This window comes from Thamnophis elegans, chromosome 1 (genome assembly GCF_009769535.1).
Source record: "Thamnophis elegans isolate rThaEle1 chromosome 1, rThaEle1.pri, whole genome shotgun sequence".
NCBI lineage: Eukaryota > Metazoa > Chordata > Lepidosauria > Squamata > Colubridae > Thamnophis > Thamnophis elegans.
In genome coordinates, this window is record NC_045541.1 from 100,771,069 (window position 1) to 100,794,536 (window position 23,468).

The window sequence follows — 23,468 nt, forward strand, 5'->3', positions numbered from 1 at the left end:
GAGAGGGAGGGGCAAGCTTGGCGAGCGGAGGTGACAGAAGACAGGAGCCATTGCGAGGGATTTTGGAGGAAACAAAGCCGCGTGGCCACCATGAGCCGATCCAGAGAAGAAAAGGTAACCACGCCGAGGGAGGCTTGAAATTTCCTAGGTGTGATCTCTGGCCTTTTGCAGACGCACGTCTAACTTTCCCGCTAGCTTCCCAGAACTTGCTTCCCAGGAAAGGGCTGCAGATGGCATCTACTGGCTTGTGCAAACTTTTAATGGGGATTTAATAAGCAGCAACCCCCTCCCGCCCAAAGGGGTACCTCTGTGTGTTTTATAAGGGTCCAACAAATCTTATATTGTGTTTTTGGAATATCTCCCATTATAAAGTCTATACTGCTTAAGATGCACATTTTGAATGGAAATTAATGCATTTTTCAAAACGATTTCACAACACCTGTCTGTCTGCCTCTTCTGAGAATATTCTCACATAATGAAGGTGAAAACTGGTTGGGAGCTTTGCTATTCCTTTCCCCCATGTGTAAATGAGATTGGTAAGAAAATAAAACAAAAATGATACCTGCCTGTCAATATAGATTTTATAATTGCATTACAGAGGATCCTACAAATGTTTAAGCCTTCAACAATCTTGTAATACCCTCATAGTTTGGAAAGAGTACATTATAAAGGGACAAAGAAAGGAAAGGAGTTTTTACAAATGTTACAATATCTTATGTTATTGGCCATAAAATAAGACATCAGAATTTATGGTCTGCCAGATATTGTCCAACTATTTTTCCCAGAAGCTTGGACATGGTGTTCTTGCAATTTTGTTCCAAAGTGACACCAGGCAAAGTACTTTCAAGTAAGGTTTTTCTTATGGAATCATCATTTTCTGTTCACATATTTTAATGACGGGCCTAGACATTTATTATTAACTTTATTTGGCACTCATTTCATTTCAAAATGATTCTGATGATGTGATAAATAGGAAAACATGATTATTATTTATTTTCCAAACAACAAAAGATCTGGCAATGGGAGAGACCGAAGAGAGCAATAGTTCAGTTTTCCAGATACAGATGGGAAAATGTAGCATTAAGTCAGTTATCCCAGTCTGTTTCATATTGTGTGTTGATAGTAGAGCTAGTTTTGTACATTTTCTTGTCTTCCAAGTCTTCTCTGGCCATAGAAAGACCCAATACACATAATAGTGCTTATGGACTCCTCTTCAGACATTCTTTTGACTTTTAATTTGGAAAAAGGAATTAATTACAGTGTAATAACAGTACTCTGAAATTATGCCAATTTAAATTAAGGCAGATAATTTATAGATTGTCCTCTTTTCTTTTTGAAGAAACAACATTGAGAAGAAATAAATAATCTCACATAGAGGATTTGAGGAGGCTAAGGAAGTTACATTTAACAAAATTCTGCAAAGGTTTCTTATCTGGTTGTGAAACTGCAAAAATAAGGAGATAGGTTAGAAACTTTCTTTGAAAAAGTTATGTTAGTGGGAAACTTTTATAGCCTTTTGTGAAGTTGATCAGCAGAAACCAAGATTTCCAGTCCTAGCAAATAAAGCTGCAGTTGGTTTAACTTGTGCTTTAGATATATTTAAATATATATATGTGTCTGTCTAGACACACCTATATAATGGTTTAACCAAAAAACGGGGAATTAACTACTGTACAGGTTCATACATGCTAAATTATGGCTTATTTTTAAACAAGATTCAATATGCAAAACTGCAGGCCAAAATGAAACCACCCAATGAATTCAGCCTACACGGAGTCCCTGAGTTTTAATTTTTTTTTTAAAAAAGTGGCTTTTTACCATGGACTGGTCATTTAAAATTGCATTTCCCACTTGTAATAGAATAATAAGAGTTAGCAGTAAAGCCCTACTTAGGAACACTTTGTTATTTTATGAGATTTAAATAATTATTTTGAGGCTTAACAGGATTGTATTGAATTTACAATCTACAGTGCTAAAAACAAACCTCATTCAAAATGATTTTGTCTCCCATCAGATTGCATCAACTTTTACAAGTGAAGGCTTGCAGGTTAAAGTCTTCTTCAAGTTGAAATCATTAAGTGGGTGTGTCTAGGCATATGCAGGCTTATTTAAGTATATCTGCAGCACTAGTCAAACTGCAGGCTTATTTAGTTACTACAGAGGCTTGTCTGTCTTTTTAGCAGTAGTACAGATGAGGATTGCCTTTACTTTTTCCACATAGGTGTTTCAATTTCTACTCTTACTCCCATTACTGGGACTTTTGGTATTCTCCCAGATCTTTTTATTGCTTAAGTTCAGAGTTCAGCCAAAATTGGCTAGGTGCTGCAGGAGATGGTGAATTCTAGTCCCACATTAGGTGCAAAGTCAGCTGTGGGACCTAGGGCCAGTTGCTGAACTAGTCTGGGCAGCTACTAGAAGTCAACAAGGTCTTGATGATGACCCCTCCCCTCCCTTCAAGTCTGTTTAGTTAAGATAGCACGCTGAAATCTGACAAAGGCCTTTGTATGGGAATAAGTACATTTTTTACCTTGAATGGTGAACTAGATATGAAATAAAAATATCTGGTTTCTTTGATTCTTTCCGTATGTAGGCTATTTAAAAAGAAAGCACTAGACCTCTCTGTAGGTACTTTTTTTTTTTCAACTTGCTGCAATCATTATTTATGTAACAGTACCATCTTGTGGTAAGACTGGAATCTTTGAACCACTGGATAGATATTCAGATCTTGTAAATAAGCAGTACCACTGATGACAATGCAACAAACTATACTTTAAAAACTTGGCTTTGCGGGATCTGTGAACTCAACATTGCATTTTTTTTTAATCTATTGTACAGGTGGTCCTCAACTTAATGACTGGTTGTTTAATGGCAGATTGCAATCATGATGTCCACATCCATAAAGTACTTTGCTGCCTTCCCTGGGTGACATGAATGCATTTTGAATGCTTGGCAACTTGCTCGCACTTACAACCAGTTGCTGTTAAGTGCCCTGCAGCTATGTGATTGTGGTTTGCAATCTTCTCTGCCAGCTTTCGCAGAAAGTCAATTGTGGTGTGTGTGTTTCCAGAGAAAGTTGCAAACAGAGGGGACAAAAGGTTGGCACCCTGAAGAAATGGATCTCAAATCTGTCAAAAACAGTTACGAATCCAGCAGAGATTTTTAGAACATAGGCTTTACAGGTGTTTTACTCTTCAGAGGAGAAAACACTAGCCAACACTATTGTTCTTACAATAGTTTAGAAAAAGCCTTCGAAACCATCGCAAGAATGGAGCCTGAGTTCAGAATGGAGCCAGGTGATGGAATGATAAGTGAATCCAGGCAATGGCAGAACAGGAAAACGGTTTGTGCACTAGTGCAGGGGTCACCAATCTTTTGGACCTCAGGGACCACTAAATTCATAATTTTAAACCCCATGGACCACTAATATATTTTTTAAGTAGATAAATACCTCCCCAGATAATAAGCCTAATCGGGCTTTTGAGTGCATGTGCTAAAATAATCCCTCCCCCGAAAATATTGCAACACAGCAACAGCCATGAGGTGACCACGCTTACCACCTCATGAACCTCAAAAATAATAAGACCTCCCTGAAAATAAGGCCAAGCACTTACTTCGGAGGTCAAAAGAAAATAAGACCCTTATGGGGAAACACCACAGTATTTAGTGCAATATAAAAATGCAAATAATTTTTCTGCAGACCACGAAAAGTTTCTTGTGTACAAGGTGGTCACGTGGATACCTTGCTTAACGTCCATAATAATTTATGACAAAAATTTTGGGCTCAATTCTGGTTGCAAATCAAGAACTACTGTATACACATTTACATAAGTCTCAGGTCTTAATATTTGGTTAAGAAACAAGCTATATTGTAATAAAACTAATTAAAAGAAATACAGTAGACAAGACAAAGTTGCTAGCCTAAGAGCTTCTGCAGATTTTAGGGAATTTGACCCAGAGGCATTAATTTGTACTTCAACTTTTCAGCTACTACCATATGTAGAACTGAATTGGTCTTTAAAAAAAATAAGTCTGGATTTTGAGAATATTCCTAAAACTAATTTATTTATTTACTTCAATGCATGCAGCACATTCCTGGATGTTTGGTAGTAATTTTATAAATTATAACTGGATAGAAGTGGTTTATAAATATCTATACTCCAAGAAGATTAGAGATTTGGTTTCTCAAAATCAATCAATCAGTGAAATGGTCAAGTCTTGTTCAGATAAAGAAGTCTTTTACCCATGTTTGAAGATGCTAAAGAATCTTCAGTGTATAAAGAAAAAGTAGCCTTCCCTTAATGATTGCCCTGTTTAGTAACTGTTTAAAGATAAGAGATTGCTGGAAAGATAACTTTATGCCTGGTCCTTGTACTTACAATTGTTGTAGCATCCCCTTGGTCACATGACTGAGATTTGGGCAGTTCAGACCAAATAGTTGCAGCATCCTTTGGTCATGTTATCACAATTTACTTGATTTTTAGCCAGCTTCTGACAACCAAGGTCAATGGAGAAATCAACAGTAAAATCATAAGCTGTAGTCAGGTGTTGTCTTGTTTAATGGCTGTGGATGATTGCCTTAATGACCATGATGCAAGTGAAATTGTAAATCTGTTGTGGACATGTGATCTCTTGCTTAATAACTGTGTTGCTAAGCAACAGAGTTGCTCAATCGTGGTCATTGAACAAGGAATACCTATACTAGTTGGTTTATGCGGGCTGCTATAAGTGGTCTGCAAAAATCTCTAGAAAAAATGCAGAAAATATCCCATTTACTGCCTTCTAGTAGTTGTCCAGATTTGTGGAACTCAAGTAGTATAGCTCTAGTTTGGTTAAGAAAATTTTTGAAAAAGTTTTATTCCTGGATTGTTCTCAGCTTTTAATCTAACTACTGAGAACTTCATGTAAAATCTTCTACAAATACTTTCACGTTTAGAGATGAGAATTTTGTAAGAAAGGATGCTTTCTGGGGTGAGACTTGCTAATATGGATAGTAAGCTACCACTTTCTTCCTCAGAAAAACATTTTATCATTAACGTTGTATGCTTCCCAACTACTCAAAACAGATTTACAGAGTTACAGATGGAAAACCATTCCGCAAGCAGTTTCTCCTTCCAATAGGCACCATTTAATGCAATTCTTGCATGTATAAAAAGGCAAGCTAATGTAAAATCTTATGTTGCCCATCTATTATTTAAAGTTCTACCATGATATCAACAAGTGCTAGAAGATCTAATCTATTTTCTGGTCATTTCTCATTTGCTTGTTTAAAAAGAGATACAGAGTAATGGAATGCATCAGTTCAGGACTGTGGCGACAATGCCTTAATCCTGTTGCTTTGTCATTTTCTTTCTGACTGTCACTAGAAGACTCAAAATAAGATTCCAAATATAAATGCTGTCAATCAATAGGGAAATTCCATCACAGTAGCTTCTTCACTAGAGGAAAAATATGGCGGCAGGGCTTTGCTGATAACAAACAGGCTATCTTCAGTAATCAAAACAGAAAATAATTACCCTGAGCAATTAAAATATTATAGTGAGTGCTGGAGGATGATGATTCCTGTCTACTGCCATTTTGATTGAAAATAAAGGTGGCACTCGGTGAGGTAGAAGAAATGGTTTGAAGGAATATAGGGCAGAATGAACTGAAGCTTGCCTTTGTTTTTTTTTCCTGATCCAAAGAGTGGTGCCTGGGGTCACCTGGCTGAGCTTATCCTGCTGTCCATATTTGCTTCCAAAGCTGCCCCATTTGAAGAATTTAAGAGCAGAATGATGGATGTCATAGTGCACATCTATTAGAAGTGAGATTCTCCCCAAGCTTCTAACATTCCATGGTGTCTCTGCTTCTCCTGTTACAATGGTTTGTTGAATATACCAAGATCAGAGGCTGATGCAGCATGGTGCAGCCTTTCACGTTGCTAGAGACACTTTTCTCAGTCATGGACCATTCTGGGCTCTGTCTTGGAGTTCCTGTATAGGATGGCTATGGTGGCCAATTTCAGAGAGCACTTGTGCTCGCATTGGCTATCAAGCAGGTGGGACACCCAGCCATGGAAAATCCCAGCTTCTGGGGGGTGGGGAGGAGAAAGGGGAAAGAGAGAGGAAAGTTGGGTTAAAGAGAGCCAGTTTGGTTAGGCAGTGATGGCTAACCTTTATCAGATCACGTGCCAAAAGTGGGGGAAGCGCAGGGGGTTGGGGGCACAGGTGTGCCCACAACCATAATGCTACACACGTGACCCCCGCACACATGCACGTGTGACTCCCCTGCACATATGTGCACGGGACCCCCGCCCTCTCCTCCCACTTTTGGCCTGTGATTGACCAATTTTTTAACCCTCCCCAGGCTCCAGAGGCTTTCTAGGAGCCTGGGAAGGGTGAAAACAGCCTCCATAGTGTCTCTGCTTTGTGGAGTAATAAGGGCTATAAAGAAGCCAGATACAGAGCAGTAAGAGACTTCAGTAACTAGTTGAGTTATTGAATAACCAAAGGGAGAAACATAGACAGCAGGGGGTACCATATTCCGGCTTAGATCAGGGCTCTGCATAGGAACCACAATTTTGGAGTTGGGGGACTTAGGCAGCAGCCCACCTTAGAGTGTTTGAGGAACTGCCACAAATTCCATAGGCAGATTTTGATAATACCAGACACTGGGCTGAGATGCGGAAGGACAGATTGTATATCATTGGATTTCTGAGCTTGGTTGTTTTCTTGCAGACATTTTGTTATCAATCAGTGCACGGGAAGATGAGGTTTGCGGCTTGTTTATATATCTGGCATTCATACAGAATTTTTTTTTTTGTTGGAAAACCTATGTGCATTCTAATTGACCTAGACGTTCAGAGGACAATGCTACTATCATAGAAGATGGAAGTATTATAAAGGTGATGGACTGTGAATGTCTGTTTGGGTCATTGGGTCAACATGACAATCTGGGAATCTTGCATGTGTAGTGTCCACCTTGCTGTATAGCAAATCTTGACCTCACCTTGTGAAATTTATCTTGGGGTGGGTAGTGCTGGCTTTAAGTGCTAAGGGATTGCAATCCTCATGCCTTAAAAGATAGCTATAGGAGAATTTAGTGGTTTATGACTTTACAATATCCTTTGGCTTGATGCATGCAGAGATCTACTTCAGATCTAATTTTCAGTTCCAAGCATTGATAAGTGGTCTAGAATTGGGAACCAAAAATCTTGCCATGCCACATTCTTTCTCTGAAACTCCTTGCTACCAAAGGGCTGTGCAGGACAGAAGGATCCATTAAGATATATGCTGCTTCTAGAGGTGGGAGTGTTCCTTGATTAACTGAAAACCTGAGGAACTCCTGGAGATGAAGTAACAAAGGCGATTCCTAAAAGCCACTGAAAAATATTAGAAGGATTAGACAGGGGTAACCCTCATGTTGATGCTTGTATCATGGCAATAAGGGCATCAAAACAGGCTTATTGTGGCATGATGTCTCTACTGTTAGAGTAACACACTTCCTATTGAGATGTGGGAAACAGGAAGATTTTACCAAGGGACAGGTTGAGATCTTGGGACAAAATTTTGCTCAGAGAAGGTGAGTGGGCTGGCATCTTGTGATGTTTGCTAGAATTAATTCCTTCCAACTTATGAACTTCAGGGAAGTGAATAGGGTAATATATGTGAGAGGTTTGGCCCCTGGAATCCAAGCATCAACTGGGAAATCAAAAATATATATAAGGGCTGGATTTTGGGGATTATTGATGCCTGTCTTTGTAAGGCAGGTATGCCTAGTGCTTTGAAGAGATGGTAGTGTCCCCCGTCCTGAAGAGATTCTCCCTGAAACTGGTAATTATTGATAACTTTGAGCCACGGTGGTGCAGTGGTTAGAGTGCAGTACTGCAAGCTACTTCTGCTGGCTGCCTGCATTTTGGCAGTTCAAATCTCACCAGCTCAAAGTTGACTCAGCCTTCCATCCTTTCAAGGTTGGTAAAATGAGGACCCAAATTGTTTGGGAGCAATATGCTGACTCTGTAAACCGCTTTGAGAGGGTGGTAAAGCACTGTAAAGTGGTATATAAGTAAGTGCTATTGTGCCCAACTTTAAACCACCTCTTTTTAGGAAGAATGTCATCCAGCTGAATTCTGTTGTAGAGGAAGTTCATATTTTAGATCATATTCAATTGGTTTGAAATCTGGGCATAAGATGCAAACTATCTTGACTGTCCTAGTAGGTGGCCTGAATCAAAATGCAAATAAGTGGAGTAAAGCTTTGACATTATTAGCATCTTTGCTCATCAGTCCTGGAATCCTTCCTGTGAATCTGGAAGTCAAAAGATTCTTCATTTCACTTGATAATAGTGGGAGAGAAGAGGATGGGGAAGCAATTTATGAATTGTGGGAAGGCTGACTTTGAAGGTGTCCCTTTGAAGATGTAATAGTTATTTACATCATTGCATTAGTGATGGGAGAGAGCTTCCAGTGATATATAACAGAGGTATTATGAAACTGCATGAAGAATGCCATGGGCTTCAGACTGTAACTATAAAGGCCTTTATGACCAGATATCCAAGCTTCTGCAGGATTGCCTGCTTCAGGCAAAAACTGACTTGCCCAAACTCTGTGAATTCAAGACAAAATTATTACTAACAGCAGATGAGGTCCATTTCAAATGATTATTCCAACTTAACACAGTCATTATAACCAGACCTTACATCAGTTTCTCCCTAAAACATAGAAATCGGGTTTTCTGTTCATAAAATTGCTTTGACTCAGATTGCCTCAGAGCTAAGAAAGCTTTCATAACACTTTTCAACAACTGATAAGAAGCCCGTTTTGCTGTATGCTACTAATGATTTATTACCACAGAAAAGGCAATGCAAACAATTACTCCATAAGAAGAAAAGGGAAGCAATCCAGACTCTCTGGCAACACTTGAGAGCTGCAACTCAGGCTGGACCTCCTCACAATTTTGGCACCTTATAATATTACAGCTAACAAGTCACCTTACTAGCTCATCATTTATCATTCCAGACGATGTTTGGGGTTGAGGTATGCTTTCATTCTTTATATGGACAAAGGGAGCCTTGCTCCTATCAATTCAAATTAAAAGCTGATATGCTTCCATTGTGGCTCCCAGCATCATGCACAGAAATCAAACACCTGATTAACCAACTCAAGCAAAGAAAAGCACAAGGGAATGATTCCTAAAATTATTTGCAGTAACCCAGAAATCCCAATCTCACCCTCTGTTCTCACCAATGCTGTCATATGATGCTGTGCTTTACAAATGTATTGCTTAGTGATGCAAATTCTGGTCCTAATTGCCTTAGTAATTTTAGAACTTCTGTATAAAGTACAGATAAACCTACTCAGCACTATAGTCACGTCTTATTGAATTTAAAAATGCATTTGACTCAATATCTAAACTATGAAACAAACTCAGTAAATCCACAATACGTAAACAGTTATTACTGCCGATATATAAATTGTAGGAAAACCTCTGTAAAGATTTGATTTACTTCATAATACACAAAGTCATCTTACAAAATTCTCATAATTCCCTTTTTGAAGAGTCGAAAAGGGCTGCATTCTGTCTCTATCATTATTCAATATATATGAAGCATAAATTCCCCGGTGGCCTGTCAGAACACTCTTTATTTTTTTCCAAGGCTACACATAGGCATTTTCCAATTCTACACTCTCTGAATGATACAATCCTTCTGTTCAAGACTCCAATTACTGTATTTTTCGGAGTATAAGACACACCAAGGTTTTGAAGAGGCAAATTAAAAAAAAAAGTAGGTAGGTAGATAGAGGGCTAGAGAGGGAGAGAGAGAGAGAGAGAAATATAGTAGGTACCATGTTTCCCCAAAAATATGACCTGTCCTGAAACTAAGGCCTTGTCATGATGGGACAGAGTCTTCCGGCAGCCAGTCCACAACCATAGAGTCCCAGAGCGGCCACTGCCGGAAGACTCAGCAGCGGATCTCCGGAGTTTGGAAGCAGGTTATGCTTGGAGCTTGGGGGTGGCAGCGCGGCAGTGCCCTGGCCCTGCAGGGAGAGCTGGGCCAGGGCATGGTGAGGCTGGGAGGCACGCGAGCTGGGGCAGAACAGGCGCTTGCGCAACCTTCCTTTCCAGCCGGGCAGAGCACCACGTGGTTTAGCGCCTTTGGGATATTACTGGGTTGGTGAGTGGCGTTCTGCCTAGCTGGAAAGGGGGGGTGCTGGGCGGCTGCTCATGAAAGCAGCCACCCAGCCACCCCAAACCAATAAGCCCCCTGATAAGGCCTGAGCAACATTTGGGGGTGGTGGTCAAAAGAAAATAAGACCCTGTCTTATTTTGGGGAAAACATGGTAGGTAGGGAGAGAGAGAGAGAGTAGTTAGGTAGGAAGAGAAAGGAAGAGAAAGAGAGAGAGAAATAGAAAGAGATACACAGAGAGAAATACAGTAGATAGGTAGAGAGAGAGAGAGTAGGTAGATTGGTAGGTAGAGGGATAGAGAGAGAGAAAGAGAGAAATACAGTAGATAGGTAGGGAGAGAAAGAGAGAGAGAGAATAGGTAGGTTGGTAGGTAGAGGGAGCGAGAGGTAGAACTAGAGAGAGAGAGAAATACAGTAAATAGGTAGGGACAGAGAGATAGAAAGTAGGTAGGTACATAGGTAGGTAGATAGAGGGGGAGAGAGAGAGAGAAATACAGTAGGTAGGGAGGGAGAGAGAGTAGGTAGGTAGGTAGATGTTTCCGAGTGTATTTATCCATATGCTGGAGAAGTAAATCGCTGACAATCTGCAGCACCTAAGACTTTGTTTCTGCTGGCACAGCACTTGATCAATATAATTCTCATCAATCAGTTAAAGAGCTTTTTGAAAAGAAAGAAAGAAAGAAAAAAGTTTTTGCACTCTGCAAACTTCCCAAAAACAGTCCGTTTTTCATAAAAATGGGCCTGTTTTTTAAAAAGGCATGAATAGCCTTGGGGGGGGCATGCTGAGTTCTCCTGGGGGGCGGGGTGGGACAAAAACTAGCAAAAAATGGCCCATTTTGTCAAAAAAAATTGCATGCATAGCCTTATGGAGGAGCATAGAGTGCTGCTGAAGGTGGAGGGACATGGGCAAAAAACAGTCTGGTTTTTGCTCATTTCTGCTCTGCCCAGCCCCTAGGAGCTCTCTGAAAGCCTCCTACAAGCTACATATGACTATTTTGGTGAAGGGGCAGGGCTTCCGGAGGCAAAAAGTGCTGTATTCAGTGTATAAGACTCCCCCAGATTTTCAGCCTTTTTTTTTTTAGGAAAAAGATGCGTCTTATACTCCGAAAAATACGGTAACTTAAAACATGCACTAAGATCATTTGCCACACATTGCATGGATGATAAATTAACAATATATTAGGAAAAGACAAAAATATTGGAATTTGCTAAGGACACAAGGATCCACATTTGGCAATTGAATAAGATAAAGTTTTTAAATACCTTGAGATTTCTGCGTGAGGAATAGCAAACTAATAGATCTCTGAATGGACAGAGACATCAACAGAGGTGGGTTGTTCCTGGTTTGGCCCAGATCGGGCAAACCGGTAGTGGTAGCAGTGGGAGGCTCCACCCACATGCGTGGACGTGGACGCACTGGTAGTAAAAAAGGGCAACCTGCCACTGGACATCACCACTGCTGTGTCTCAAGGACTGTTAAACAGACCAATCACATGGAACCTCTACAGATAAGAAAAGGATGGAAGATCACCTACTTGTACTTTGGATAACTGCTTCTCATGAGGAAACTGCAGGATAGCAGTTTTTCATAAAGATGCTGTATTTGCTAATGTGAATTTCTAGTCCCTTTAAGAAATTATCTTTTTAACTATCTTCAGCTAACAGAGATCTTCAAAATGGCAAGTTTTCGAAGCTGCCTGAGACTTAACTTTCATTCTGGATCAAAAGAAAAATTAACTGCCGGTATAAGTTTAAGAACTTAAAGAATTTAAAATTAGTGACAAAAGCCAAATAAGATTTTAATATAAGAAATTCGTAAACAAATTAAGGGATGAGATCAATTTTGGTCATTAGGACTTTTGCTGTAAGATTTTGGAAATATTTATCTCAATAAATAGCACCTTCTGGGAACCAAACTGATAGTCTACCTTAAATTGAAGACTTTATGATAATGACTGCACATTAGAGGCCACTAAAGATTCCAGGCATAAAGAGATAGAAAAAGAGGGGGGGGGGTGTTAGACAAATTTGTCTTATGTTTTGGGCCAGCATTGGGGCAAAATGACAAAAAATGGCATAAAATTTGAAAAATTGCAAGAGGTTTTTGAAGAATAGGGACATAAACTAGAAGCTACAATATCATCAGTGTCCTCTGCCTCTATGGATAGACTATGACCAAAATTATTAAAAAAAGAAATGACATATCTTAAAGAGAATACTTTGTGAGATCTACAGGATAAAATGCTGAAACAAGTCTTAGGAATATGAGCAAAATAGAAAGTTTAGCTCTAACACATGTTTATTTCTATTAATTATACATTGATTCCATATTTTCTATAGAAAGCTATACTTCTTTTCACTGTTAATAGCCAATCATACTTTTATATGGATCACAAACTTAAATAACAGGCAAGAATGATTTATGTAAAGAGAGGTTCAAATGGATATTTTCTCCTATTATGTTACTTCTCAAAAAATCAACATTTTCATTATCAAGTGTTAACATACTTTAAAAGAGGGATTTAACCCAAATTATGTTTACCATAAAGTAAATATATGTTTGTCCTATCCCAGCAATGGTGAACCTTTTTTGGCTCACGTGCCATAAGCGGGGGGGGGGGCAGAGGGGGGTTGTGCGCAGGTATGCCATACCCATAATGCAGTGCATGACCCTCCCAGCGCGCATGCGCACATGACAGTCGCTCTCCCCCCATTTTCTGCATGCTTTTTTTGTCCTCCCCAGGCTCCAGAGGCTTTATAGGAAAACAGTCCCCCCCCCCCCCCCGGAGGCCTTCCGGTGGCTTCAGGAAGCCTTCAGAGCGCAAAAAAATGGCCTGTTTGCCTGTAGGGCTGGTTTTTTGCACTCCGAAGGCTTCAGGGAAGCTCCTGAAGCCTCGGGGGGGGGGGCTGTTTTCACCCTTCCCAGGCTCCTATAAAGCCTCTGGAGCCAGAGGAGGGCGAAAAATGGCTTTAAAAAAGCTGAATTCACCTGCCAACATGCGCATGCGTGCTAGCCGGCTGACAGGGCAACGCCTCGCATGCCTGACAAATGGGTCCGTGTGCCACCTATGGCACGTGTGCCATAGGTTCGCCATCCCGGACCTATCCCATTGGTCAAATTACTTTTACAGCTGTTAAAAAACATTTAGTCTACAAAACCTAATTCCAGTGGTGAAAATGAGGTGTTTTACGTCATTGATAATAAAATAATCAACCCAATGTCAAAGGACCTATTCAAACAACATGAATGTTCAGATAAAATTGTAAAATAATGTTAGAAGTTAGGTAACCCATTTTCAAAGGTGGCATAGATTGAGAAGAAACTCTTTAGCCATTGAGTTCAGCTTAGTTCAGGAATGCAAAGTGAAACATTCTGACAAATAGGTTCCCAAATCAGCTCTTAAGAATCTGTTATAATGTATTTATTTCTTGGAAATATTGCTGATGTGCACCTTGAGGAATTCTCTGAATAATTTAATTTGTCCAGCAGATGGTATTTAATACACAAGAAAGGCACATTATATTCTACATTTACAAATATTTAGTAGCAAATTATACAGAACATACCATTTCCCCTGACTTCGTATTAGCACTATAGGCTAATATTTGAATGTAATAGTGTCCTTGTGAAAATATAGTATCCAATAAGTGCTTTAAAAATGAATTACTATTGCTGGTTTGTTACAAATAGAAATTTAGGCCAAATCCACTCCCAGGTGTAAGATGATTAGCTTCTAGATGTAGTGCCACTTGTTCCTATGATCTGGTTTGGTTTGTAACCTGTAAGTTATAGGCTACCTGTAAACCTGTAAGTTTGTTAACCTAGTTTGAGAAAAATAATATGGCTTAATATTGTGAATGTTATTTTGAATTATATACCAAAAGTTTGGATTTTAAGAAGGGTGGAGTTATTAAGCATGGGATACAGAAAAAAAAGTGCCAGTCAGGTTTTTCAATGTTGAATTGATTGGATGCTTGCTCTCTGCTCTGGAATATGTGTTTGTGTGTGTCTGTGTGTAGTTTTGTTTCCCTTACTTATTTTTATAGCATTCCTCATTATTTCTTTCTATATATCAAAACAAAAAAAGTGTCCACCATTCTCATGTTCCCCAGATAATATAGATTGCCACTGACTTTCAAATAAGCAGTGAAGTTTTCAACTGAAATATATTTTCTTTTTTCCCTCCTTCTGCACAGGCTAGCTCAATTGGCTTGACTTCTAAATCAGAAAGCATTAGGTAGATCTAATTATTGGAGCCTCTGTTAAAGTCATAAGTAGGAAATAATTTTGTGTATTTTAAGTAGATAATGCAAGAGAGAGAGTGTCATTCATAGTGTAACAAGGTTTGGCCTTCCCACATAATGTACTATTGGCTTCAGTCTACAATTCATTCAAGGTGGCATTTTCCATATGCTGATAACTCCTGGAAGAATTAATGTGGTTTTAAGTATGTGAAGCCATGATTTCCAATATTTTTGTAACTTGTATTTCCATGTCATTTCATTCATAATAGACTGACTATAATACCAGCCTTAAACCTGTAATGGTTTAAAAGAAAGCAGTTTGACACATACTCTGTGCTAAGTTCTTACTTTCATGTTAGTACATTCCTCTCAGAGCTTCATTTTTTTGTAATTTTATTGAATATTACAATTAGAAGATATAAAAACTAATGCAAAGTACAAAAAAGTAAGAATAAAAAGTGTAGAAAAGAAATAAAAAGAAAAGTTTATCAAAAAAGTAATTTTCCCACACATAAGTTTAAACAATTTTAATAATTTATCACCAACTCTTAAAATATAACAAATGAACTCTTAATCCCATATCTTACCTGTTAACTAAAAACAAAATCCAACCTCATAATTTGTTCTTTATTAGCAAAAGTTCAGAAATTACTACATATTTATTTTAATCATGATGAAATAAACAAATTTTATATTTGTAAAGGAAAGTGTGGATGACCGAAAGGAAGAGATACTCTCTAGGAAACAATCAGAAAAAAAGGCAGAAGTCGCCAAAGGCTTAAAAGTCAGAGAGAGAAAAAAAGGAAAAAACCCTCCTAATTGACTGTTGAAACCAGTAGCAGGAAGTTTGTACTTTCACACTTGCAAAATTCTGTTAATGTAGCCTTGCAATAAAGTAGAATTAGTTCAACTAATTGTATTTCCTGTTTACCCGGAGGGCTGACAATATTCCTTCTCTCTATTTTTAACAATCTTGGTTTTTAATCCTTTCAAATAATATCCAAAACCTTTATTTCTGTTCTTTTTGTCCCTTTTCAGAGAATTCTTCAAGACTTTAACAAATCTCTTTTGTACATAGAAAAACTTATCCAAATCACTCTTCTAGTTTGATAATTGTATGACCCCTTTAAATATGAAGACATCAACTGGTTTCATTTGTGTAACCAATATATCATGTTCCATATCCTTCTTGTAACTTCTCGTATTTAAATCCACATGCAATTCAATTTATTTCTTATCCGGTATAGCTTGTTCTTCTTCTGTGACATCATAAATACACCAACTATCTATAGTATCAGATATTCTTAATTTCTGAGTCTATTGCTCAAAAATGTCCTTCAGAATATCCATTGTTACAGTATTTTGCTCCATTCTTTGTTAACATGTGGAGTTTAAATATTCTTCTCTTTAATTGTAATCTTTATTTTTTTTCTATTTTCCTCTATTGCCGACATTGCAAAGTCCTATCCTATCATATTTAATCTCACAAAGAACTCAATCAGACAACCAGTTTCTCACAGAAAGGACATTTATAATTAATTTCAAACTTTTATTCCAAATCCCTCTTGTGGTGGAATGTTGTCTTGATTCCAAAGAAGGAGAGGGTGCAATCCAAAGGAGAAAAAGTCACCAAAGTTTAGATTGTCTGTGAGGAAGAAAGTCAAAACATCCCTTCCTAGGAATTCTCAGAGTGTCAGACCTGGAAGCTATATTTTACCTTTGGGACTTCAGGCTTGCCACATTTTCTATTGTGGGAAAATGGGAGGGGGATTATACAGAGTGTGGGTGGTACATAGTCAAAATAACATTCTTCTCAGAAAGTCAAGGCCATCTTGCCCTACAGCTGCCGTGAGGTGACTGGGAGGTCTCTCCAATTTCAGGCAGTGCCTGATTGGATCTGGTGATGGGCATGTAGGTGCTGGGCAGGAACATGAACGTTCCTTTGGGTGGAGAAAACCTGAAGACATTCAGATTCGGGTTTTCCCAGATGTGCCAATATATCTCTAATAAAATGGAACTTTGAGGAAACTCAAGTCTTCTTTTTGTTGGGGGTGTTACTTGGAAGGAACCCTGACAAAGAGTATATGCTTAATGGAGTAAATACTTTAATTTGGCAAGATTTCTGTTCATAGGCGAGGAACAGTACAGGAAATTGCTTAGAAAAAGCTCAGTGCATTCTTTCTTGTTTGGAACCTGGTATCTCAGAATCTGAAAGTTAAAAAAAGTTTATTTTTAACTTTTCAAAAGTTTGCAAATTTTTCATCTCAAATATAATGGTCTCAAAAAAATATTTTCCCAGATGTATACTGCACATTTTTAGTGATTACAAATACCATCATTTTATGTTTATCCTTTTCCTTCTTCCTCATCTTTAGGTTGAGTTGTATTGAATTATCATCTCCTGAACCCGTACTACTGACATATCTCTTATAAAGCAGGCCTGCATATGTAGTTTAGAGTTTAGAGATTGGTAGCATTATGCTGAATCAGTATGAATATGATTGTGTCTATGTCTCTAAAATTGCCATGTCTAGCTATTTTCTTTTAGATTGCCTTAATTAAAAATAAATAAATTGTCATGCCAACTATGACAGCCATTTTATGAACGCACAAAATAGTAAGCTTGCTTATTCTAAGTACTTTTTCACACTTACAAACTTTCACAAGCATAAAAAGACAGTCTTTCATAATTTCATGTATGACATGTATACTCATGTAACTGAAAAAGCTTGAAAATGCTGAATAAATAGATGAAATATTTTTCTCTTAATTTGCTTTTCTTCTGTTACTCATCACATTCTACCTACAGAGGAAGTCTTTTTTTCCCTATGGGTTTATTATAGGTAAAAAGTTTATTATCAAAGTGAAACCCAAAACTTTGTTAAGCTTAGAAGCAAGTACAGACAATTTTGATTATGTGGATTGGGAATGCAGATGAGAAAAATGTCAGCCTACTGAATGCTTATCTCAGCCAATTCAAACAAAACAACTGCATAACAGGAAAGGAGTGGTGAAAAATGAGAAGAACATATGCGGCCCCAGCGAGATTCTGTGGATTCCCCAAGATACACAAAATTGGAGTCCCCCCCCTCAGACCTACTGTACGAGACACCCCTATGTAAAACCTGCCGAATGGCTGTCACAATGCTTAAACTTTCTGACCCAATCCTCAAACAGCACAGTCACATCATCCACACAATTTCTGACAAAACTACAATGCTTAAATGTGACTCCTGATGATATAATGATCTCCTATAATGTAGTATCCCTATTTACATCCATCCACTTGGCATATGATGTGATAGAAAACTAGAAAAAGAATGCAACACAGATCAGAACAACCTAACCAGGACACATGAATCTACTTCAATACTGTCAACGCGCCTTCTTCACATTTAAAAGCAAAATGCATGAACAAATAAAAGGGATATCCATGCGATCCCCAATATCAGGAGTGATTGCAGAAACAGTCCTGCATGAAGTAGAACACTGCATTTCAGAACTATACTATGCCCTTAAATTCTGGTGCCACTACGTGAATGACATATTTGTCATCATCAAGACAAATGCACTTAAAAACTTACATACCATTCTGAACTCTATCTTCCCTGACATACAGTTCACAATGGAGGAAGAAGCAGCTAGGCAATTGCCATTTTTAGATGTACTTGTTAATAGACAAGAGTGGAAGCCTAGAAACCACAGTTTATTGCAAGACCACAAAAAGTTGCATCAGAACACTATATGGCATGTGAGAACCCACTATAGTATCCAGCAAGTCAAATAGCTGGAGAGCAGGTACCTACATGAACAATTAAAGCAGAATGGGTACCCACAATCATTCATCACAAGATGTCAGTGCTACACAGTTGGGAGAAAAAGGAAGAAACAAGGTACAAGACAGAGGTCTTGCATGCCATGCATCAAAAACATTTCAGAAGTTGTAGAACACAGCTTCCAAGATCTGCAAGTGGGCATAACACACCACCCAGAGGCTACCATATGAGGACAAATTATGCATTACAAAGATCACTTGGATGTGGGAGATACTTTTAATGTCATCTACCAAATCCCCTTGGGACACAAGCGAATGGTCAGATGAGGAGATCCAAATTCATTGGTAGCCTCACACTGCAGTGAACAAGGACACATATTCAACTTTTTAGCTACTAAGATTGTTGGACAAGCAGGCGCAAAAACAGGGAAGTGATTGAAGCCTGGGAAACAGTCCCTTCATCAGTAACAGGAGTTCTGATTTACCACAAGCCTATCAAGTTCTTAGAAGATGAGGCTGGGCAGCACAAGCAAATGACAGCTAATGATTTAAAAGCCAGCCATCAACATACCCCAATCAACATATAAAAATCCACTTACAATAAATATCACACACAGAACAGCGCAAACTCTGCTAGAGGTTCCAACACTAGTCTGAAAATTCGGAAGACAAAACCTCTTGTCCTGGTGATCTATCCATATTGGATCCTGCAACATTATCCTGGGACACACACATTTGCCTTCATTCATGAGAAAAATGTATGCCTGAATGATGAAGATGGTGAAAAGGAACAACATTTACTATCACCTTTCCAAAACAAATTTAAACATTTGCTTTTCCTATCTCATGTTGGGACGAACGTTCAATACGAAACAACCATTCCACTTTGTGACTGGGAGGTCAATTAAGAAAACTGAATGTATTGAGAAGCCCTCTGTGCTAGTACTATTTACTATCAAGTCTTGAGGATAGTGTTTTTTAAAATCTCCTTTATGCAGACTGCATTCTGAGTCAGCTGTGAATGTGTTTTGGGTTTAAAAGATAATGAGGCAGAAGTAAAAAAAAAAACATACGCCTAGCACGAGACATGCCAAAAAATGAAACTGCTGTAATCAGAAGCAACCTGTTATTGAAAAACAAATATTTGTGACAGATAGCAAGAGAGTTGGCAAGGATTCACCTAGAATGACTTGCAGTAAACTTTGTTACTTCACCCTGACTTCAGGCAATTTGAGAAGACACGTGTGGAGTATAGTTGTAGGTTTGCTTTCTGATTGTGAATTGGCACACCCAAACTAGAGTATTTTCATGTTATCATAGCATATTGTGGATGTAGTCTGATCAACTCAAAATAGGAAAGAACAAAGACTTATGACTCAATCCTAGCATCAGGAAAATAAGCAACTAAACAGAAAAGTTGCAGAAGTTTATTAATTATTGAACTTTATTTTAGGATAATAATTATACAGATTTTTTCCTGAAATACTAGGTATTCCAGAAAAAGACTCTCTTTCCAGATTTCTTATTTACCACCATTTGGATTTTTATTTAAGAATTAAGCACTTTGCCCCGAAATACATGAACTCCTAGTTATTTTATCTAATATAATTCTACAAATAGTAAATCCAGGACTTGAGTGAAGCTCACGTTCTGATAACTCCATGGATATAATCCATGTAGTTTCCTTGATAACAATTCAGTAAAAATTTGTAATTGCTTTTGAGATTTCCAGATCTATCTTACTGATAGTGACACATCAAAATACTAACCAATCGCCCCTCCCTTTCTGTCTTCTAGAGACTTGGTGTAACAAGACTTCTCTAACTCAATCTCGGTTTATGAGATTTGCAAGCATAATAGCAAATGTAATGGGCTCTCAATGCTATTAAAATAATAAATGAAAAGTTGTATCTTTTCAATCAACCCAAGAAATGGTAGATATAAGCAAGCTTATTAAAGGTCAATGTAAGTGTCAGGTACAAGTTTATCTACATTTTCTATTAGCATAGTGAGTCTGTTTATAATTATAATCTTATGAAAGAGATGGTTGTATAACTAGATTAAAAAAAACTTTGCCTCAATAGTAGAGCATTTGCTTTGTATGAAAAAGATTCCTGGTCAATCTCTGGCATCTTCAAATAGTGATGCAGTGGTATGAAAATCTCTGATGAGGACTGTTGGATGTTTTTTTTATGAAATATTTACCACAGAAAACATTTCAGTGTGAGACAAAAGAAAATGATAGATGTGCACTAATATTTGATTGGTTGATTGTGTGCCATCAAATCTGTGTCAACTGTTACCAATCTCATAAATGGATCTTCTCTGAGATTATCTTTGTGCAAACTGGCCCTTCAGGATGTACCATAACTATTGTAATTCAATCCATTCCCCTAACTCCTGTTCATTATCTTGTCTTTCCTTCCAGCTTTTCCAGCATTACAAACTGCTCAAGGGAGCTGGGTCTTTGCATAATGTATACAAAATATGATAATTGGAGTCCAGTCACTTGTGCTTTGAGCTAAACTTCTGGATTGGTTTCTTGTATGACCTGATAGTCTGTTTATTGGCTGCCCACGGTAATCCAAGGAATCTTTTCGCAGAATTTAAGAGCATCAGTGCTATTTCTATCCTGCTTCTTCAGAGTTCAGCTTTCATTTCCATAGAATGTCACAGGGAATATAATTTTCTGCACAGTTCAGAATTTTGTTGGTAAAACATGTTTAAGACATCTGAATCTCTCTTCCAAGGCCTTCATTGCTACCCCACCCAATTCTACCCCACCCATCCAACACTGATTCTTTTATGTAAAAAGTTCATATTTCAGTTTCATGTGATCTTTTTTAAAGAAATGATTCTCAGTTTTGACTCAATCTATTTTATAATTTTATGTGGTGAATTGTACTGTGTTTGCCATGGTTGATATTTATCCTTGCTTAAACCTTAATCGTGATTTTAATCATTTAAAGTAATATAAAGAATGACAACTACAATTTCTTTGACATTGTTCTGATTTTAGATAAGAAATGTTTACTCATTTGTTCTTTATGTTTTTGGTTTTTAAATTTGTTTTCTATTTTCTATTTGTGTATTTCTCAAAAAAAAATCAAAGAAAAGCCAGTTTGAACTAGTGGGTAAGGTGGTGGCTTAGGAACTAGCAGACTATGATTTCTAGTCCTATCTTAGGCCTGAAAGCTGGTTGGATAAGTCTACTTGATCAGCCCAACCCACCTCACAGGGTGGTTGTGGGGAAAATAGGAAAAATAATATTAGGTATATTTACCACCTCGAGTTGTTTATAAACAATAAGAAAAAGTGGAATCCAAATCAAATAATGAAAAGAAAAAAGTCATTTGAGTTGAGCTGACGTTCTGTGGACTTTATAGATTTAAGACAGAATTAAAATGGTGACAGCCCAGAACAAAAATCAATTTGCTTATTGCAAAACAGTAAGATAGTAGCTGGCTTACAGCTATTGCAGATCTTGTGCGGGAAAGAAATGACTTTTTTCCAGGCAAAGAGACCAGTGTTCTAAATGTAAATTGCTATTAGTATATCAATAATACTATCAACTATTGAGGAGTTGGCCTGTGTTGGCACCCCAGTGTAAGAGTAGGAATACAGAAACCTCTTAGCCTGCTCTGTCTTGGTATGGAGCCATGCTCTCCTTTTAGTCTGTGGGAGATTTAGTAATAGTTAGATGAGATCAGCCTCTTCTATCTTACTTTCAGCTGCCGCCTCCTCGGGAACTGACTGCATACTATCAGTGGAAGGCCATGCATTTAATGGTCCTGCCATTATTGCTTCTTCTATAAATTCCTGCAGTAGGCAACCCTGCATTTCCTGATAGTCTTCCCCAAAGCCAGGTTTCTAGGGCTTTGTGTATCCTGAGGAGGATCCAGAAAGCACAGAAATCTGAAGCACAACCACCACCTCCTCCTCCTCCTCCTCCTGGAAAGATATAGGAGCTGTAGGGAGGAGGAATGGAATTCCTTGCTTAGTTTCCTAATAATGCTATATAGCATCTTCCATTCCACCCAGTTCATGAAACAAGTGGCAGACTATATATTTGTAGAGAGTGAGTTTTCAATAATTGTGCTTCTATAGCTTAGCTTCTGTGGACAGCACAGCAAGGATGAGGACATCCTTACATTGCTGAAAGAGAGGGATAGAATATCCCAGAAGCAGACTGAGGGAAACTTTTTTTTGCAAGCATATTTGGATCAGAAAATCATAACTTCTTCTTACCATTCCTCTCAATGGGGTTCAGGTGGGAAGGGTGGAAAAGAAATGGAAAAGAAAGGAAAATATAGATGGTGGAGAAGTAGTAGAGGATGGATAGATACATTTCAGTACTCTGGGCAGTGAAAATTGAATTCCACCAAGATGGGGAACTATATGTTGGATGCAAATACTTAAAACTGTAGTTTCAGCAAATCAGGCAGGCATCAAGTTCAGAGACGCTACCATGCTCATTTTAGCTTCTAAATGTAAATAATTACGTGGCCCCATCACATTGCTCTCTTTGCAGCCCTTCCTTCTCCGTCCCTTCCGACTGTTTCTCAGGCCACAAGCTGGCCAGCTGGTCAGTCTTCCAGTGTTATTTTGCAAGAAGAAAAGAATATCTTGTTATCCGACTCACTCTTCCACCCAATAAGCATCAGCGAAAGAGCTTTATGATGGGGGACCCTTAACCAATGAAGAAAGGAAGGGGCGGGGCCATAGGGACGGGGGCGTTGAACTTTCGCCAGCTGGGTTTATTAATAGGGCGGTTGCAGCTGGATGGCAGCCGTAGTGATCGGAACATTGCAATTTTGGGGAGTCGCTCCCTTTTTTCGCAATAAAGATCTTTGACATAAGCGCTTCCCCGGCCGACAGCGTCCCGTTTCTCTTTAGGGTCGGGGTCTCCGAGTCTCCCAAAATGGCCGGCAATCGGGATTACGCTAAAGAGCAGCTGAAGCGCTGGCAAGAGCAGCGGGGCTCGCAGGTACCGATACCCACCCCCAGTTCCCGGCAGAGTCTGTGTTTCTGGCGCGCATCTATCGGGCAGCGCATCCGGGGAGGGGGCCGAGGACATAAATCTGCAATAGCGTAATGTAATACAGTATATTGTTACTGGAGTAGAGAAACTTTTGTGCTTTTTATGGATGAACGGATAGCCGAAAAAAACGGACTGGAGATGTGCGGTTAATAGCTGGGAAGAGGAAACTGCAGAAGGTGTACTTCTCGGTCTCCGGGAGGAGAGTAGACTGGCTATAAGGAATAGTTTCAGAAATAATTTCTCCTA

General features: G+C 38.6%; 1 protein-coding gene across 2 annotated transcripts in view; it reads left to right on the plus strand.

Annotated features, from left to right (window-relative positions):
* Positions 1 to 2: 2 nt before the first annotated feature.
* Positions 3 to 23,468, plus strand: part of LOC116514261 (catalase-like) — a 45,581-nt gene continuing 22,115 nt past the window's right edge. The window contains exon 1 of one of the 2 annotated variants that reach the window (XM_032225778.1): positions 3 to 114. In XM_032225778.1, coding sequence (XP_032081669.1) covers positions 91 to 114 — 24 coding nt within the window. In that variant the 5' untranslated portion in view covers positions 3 to 90. Of the gene's footprint in view, positions 115 to 22,937; positions 23,169 to 23,468 lie in introns of those variants that run through there. The other variant, XM_032225769.1, reaches the window with a different exon arrangement.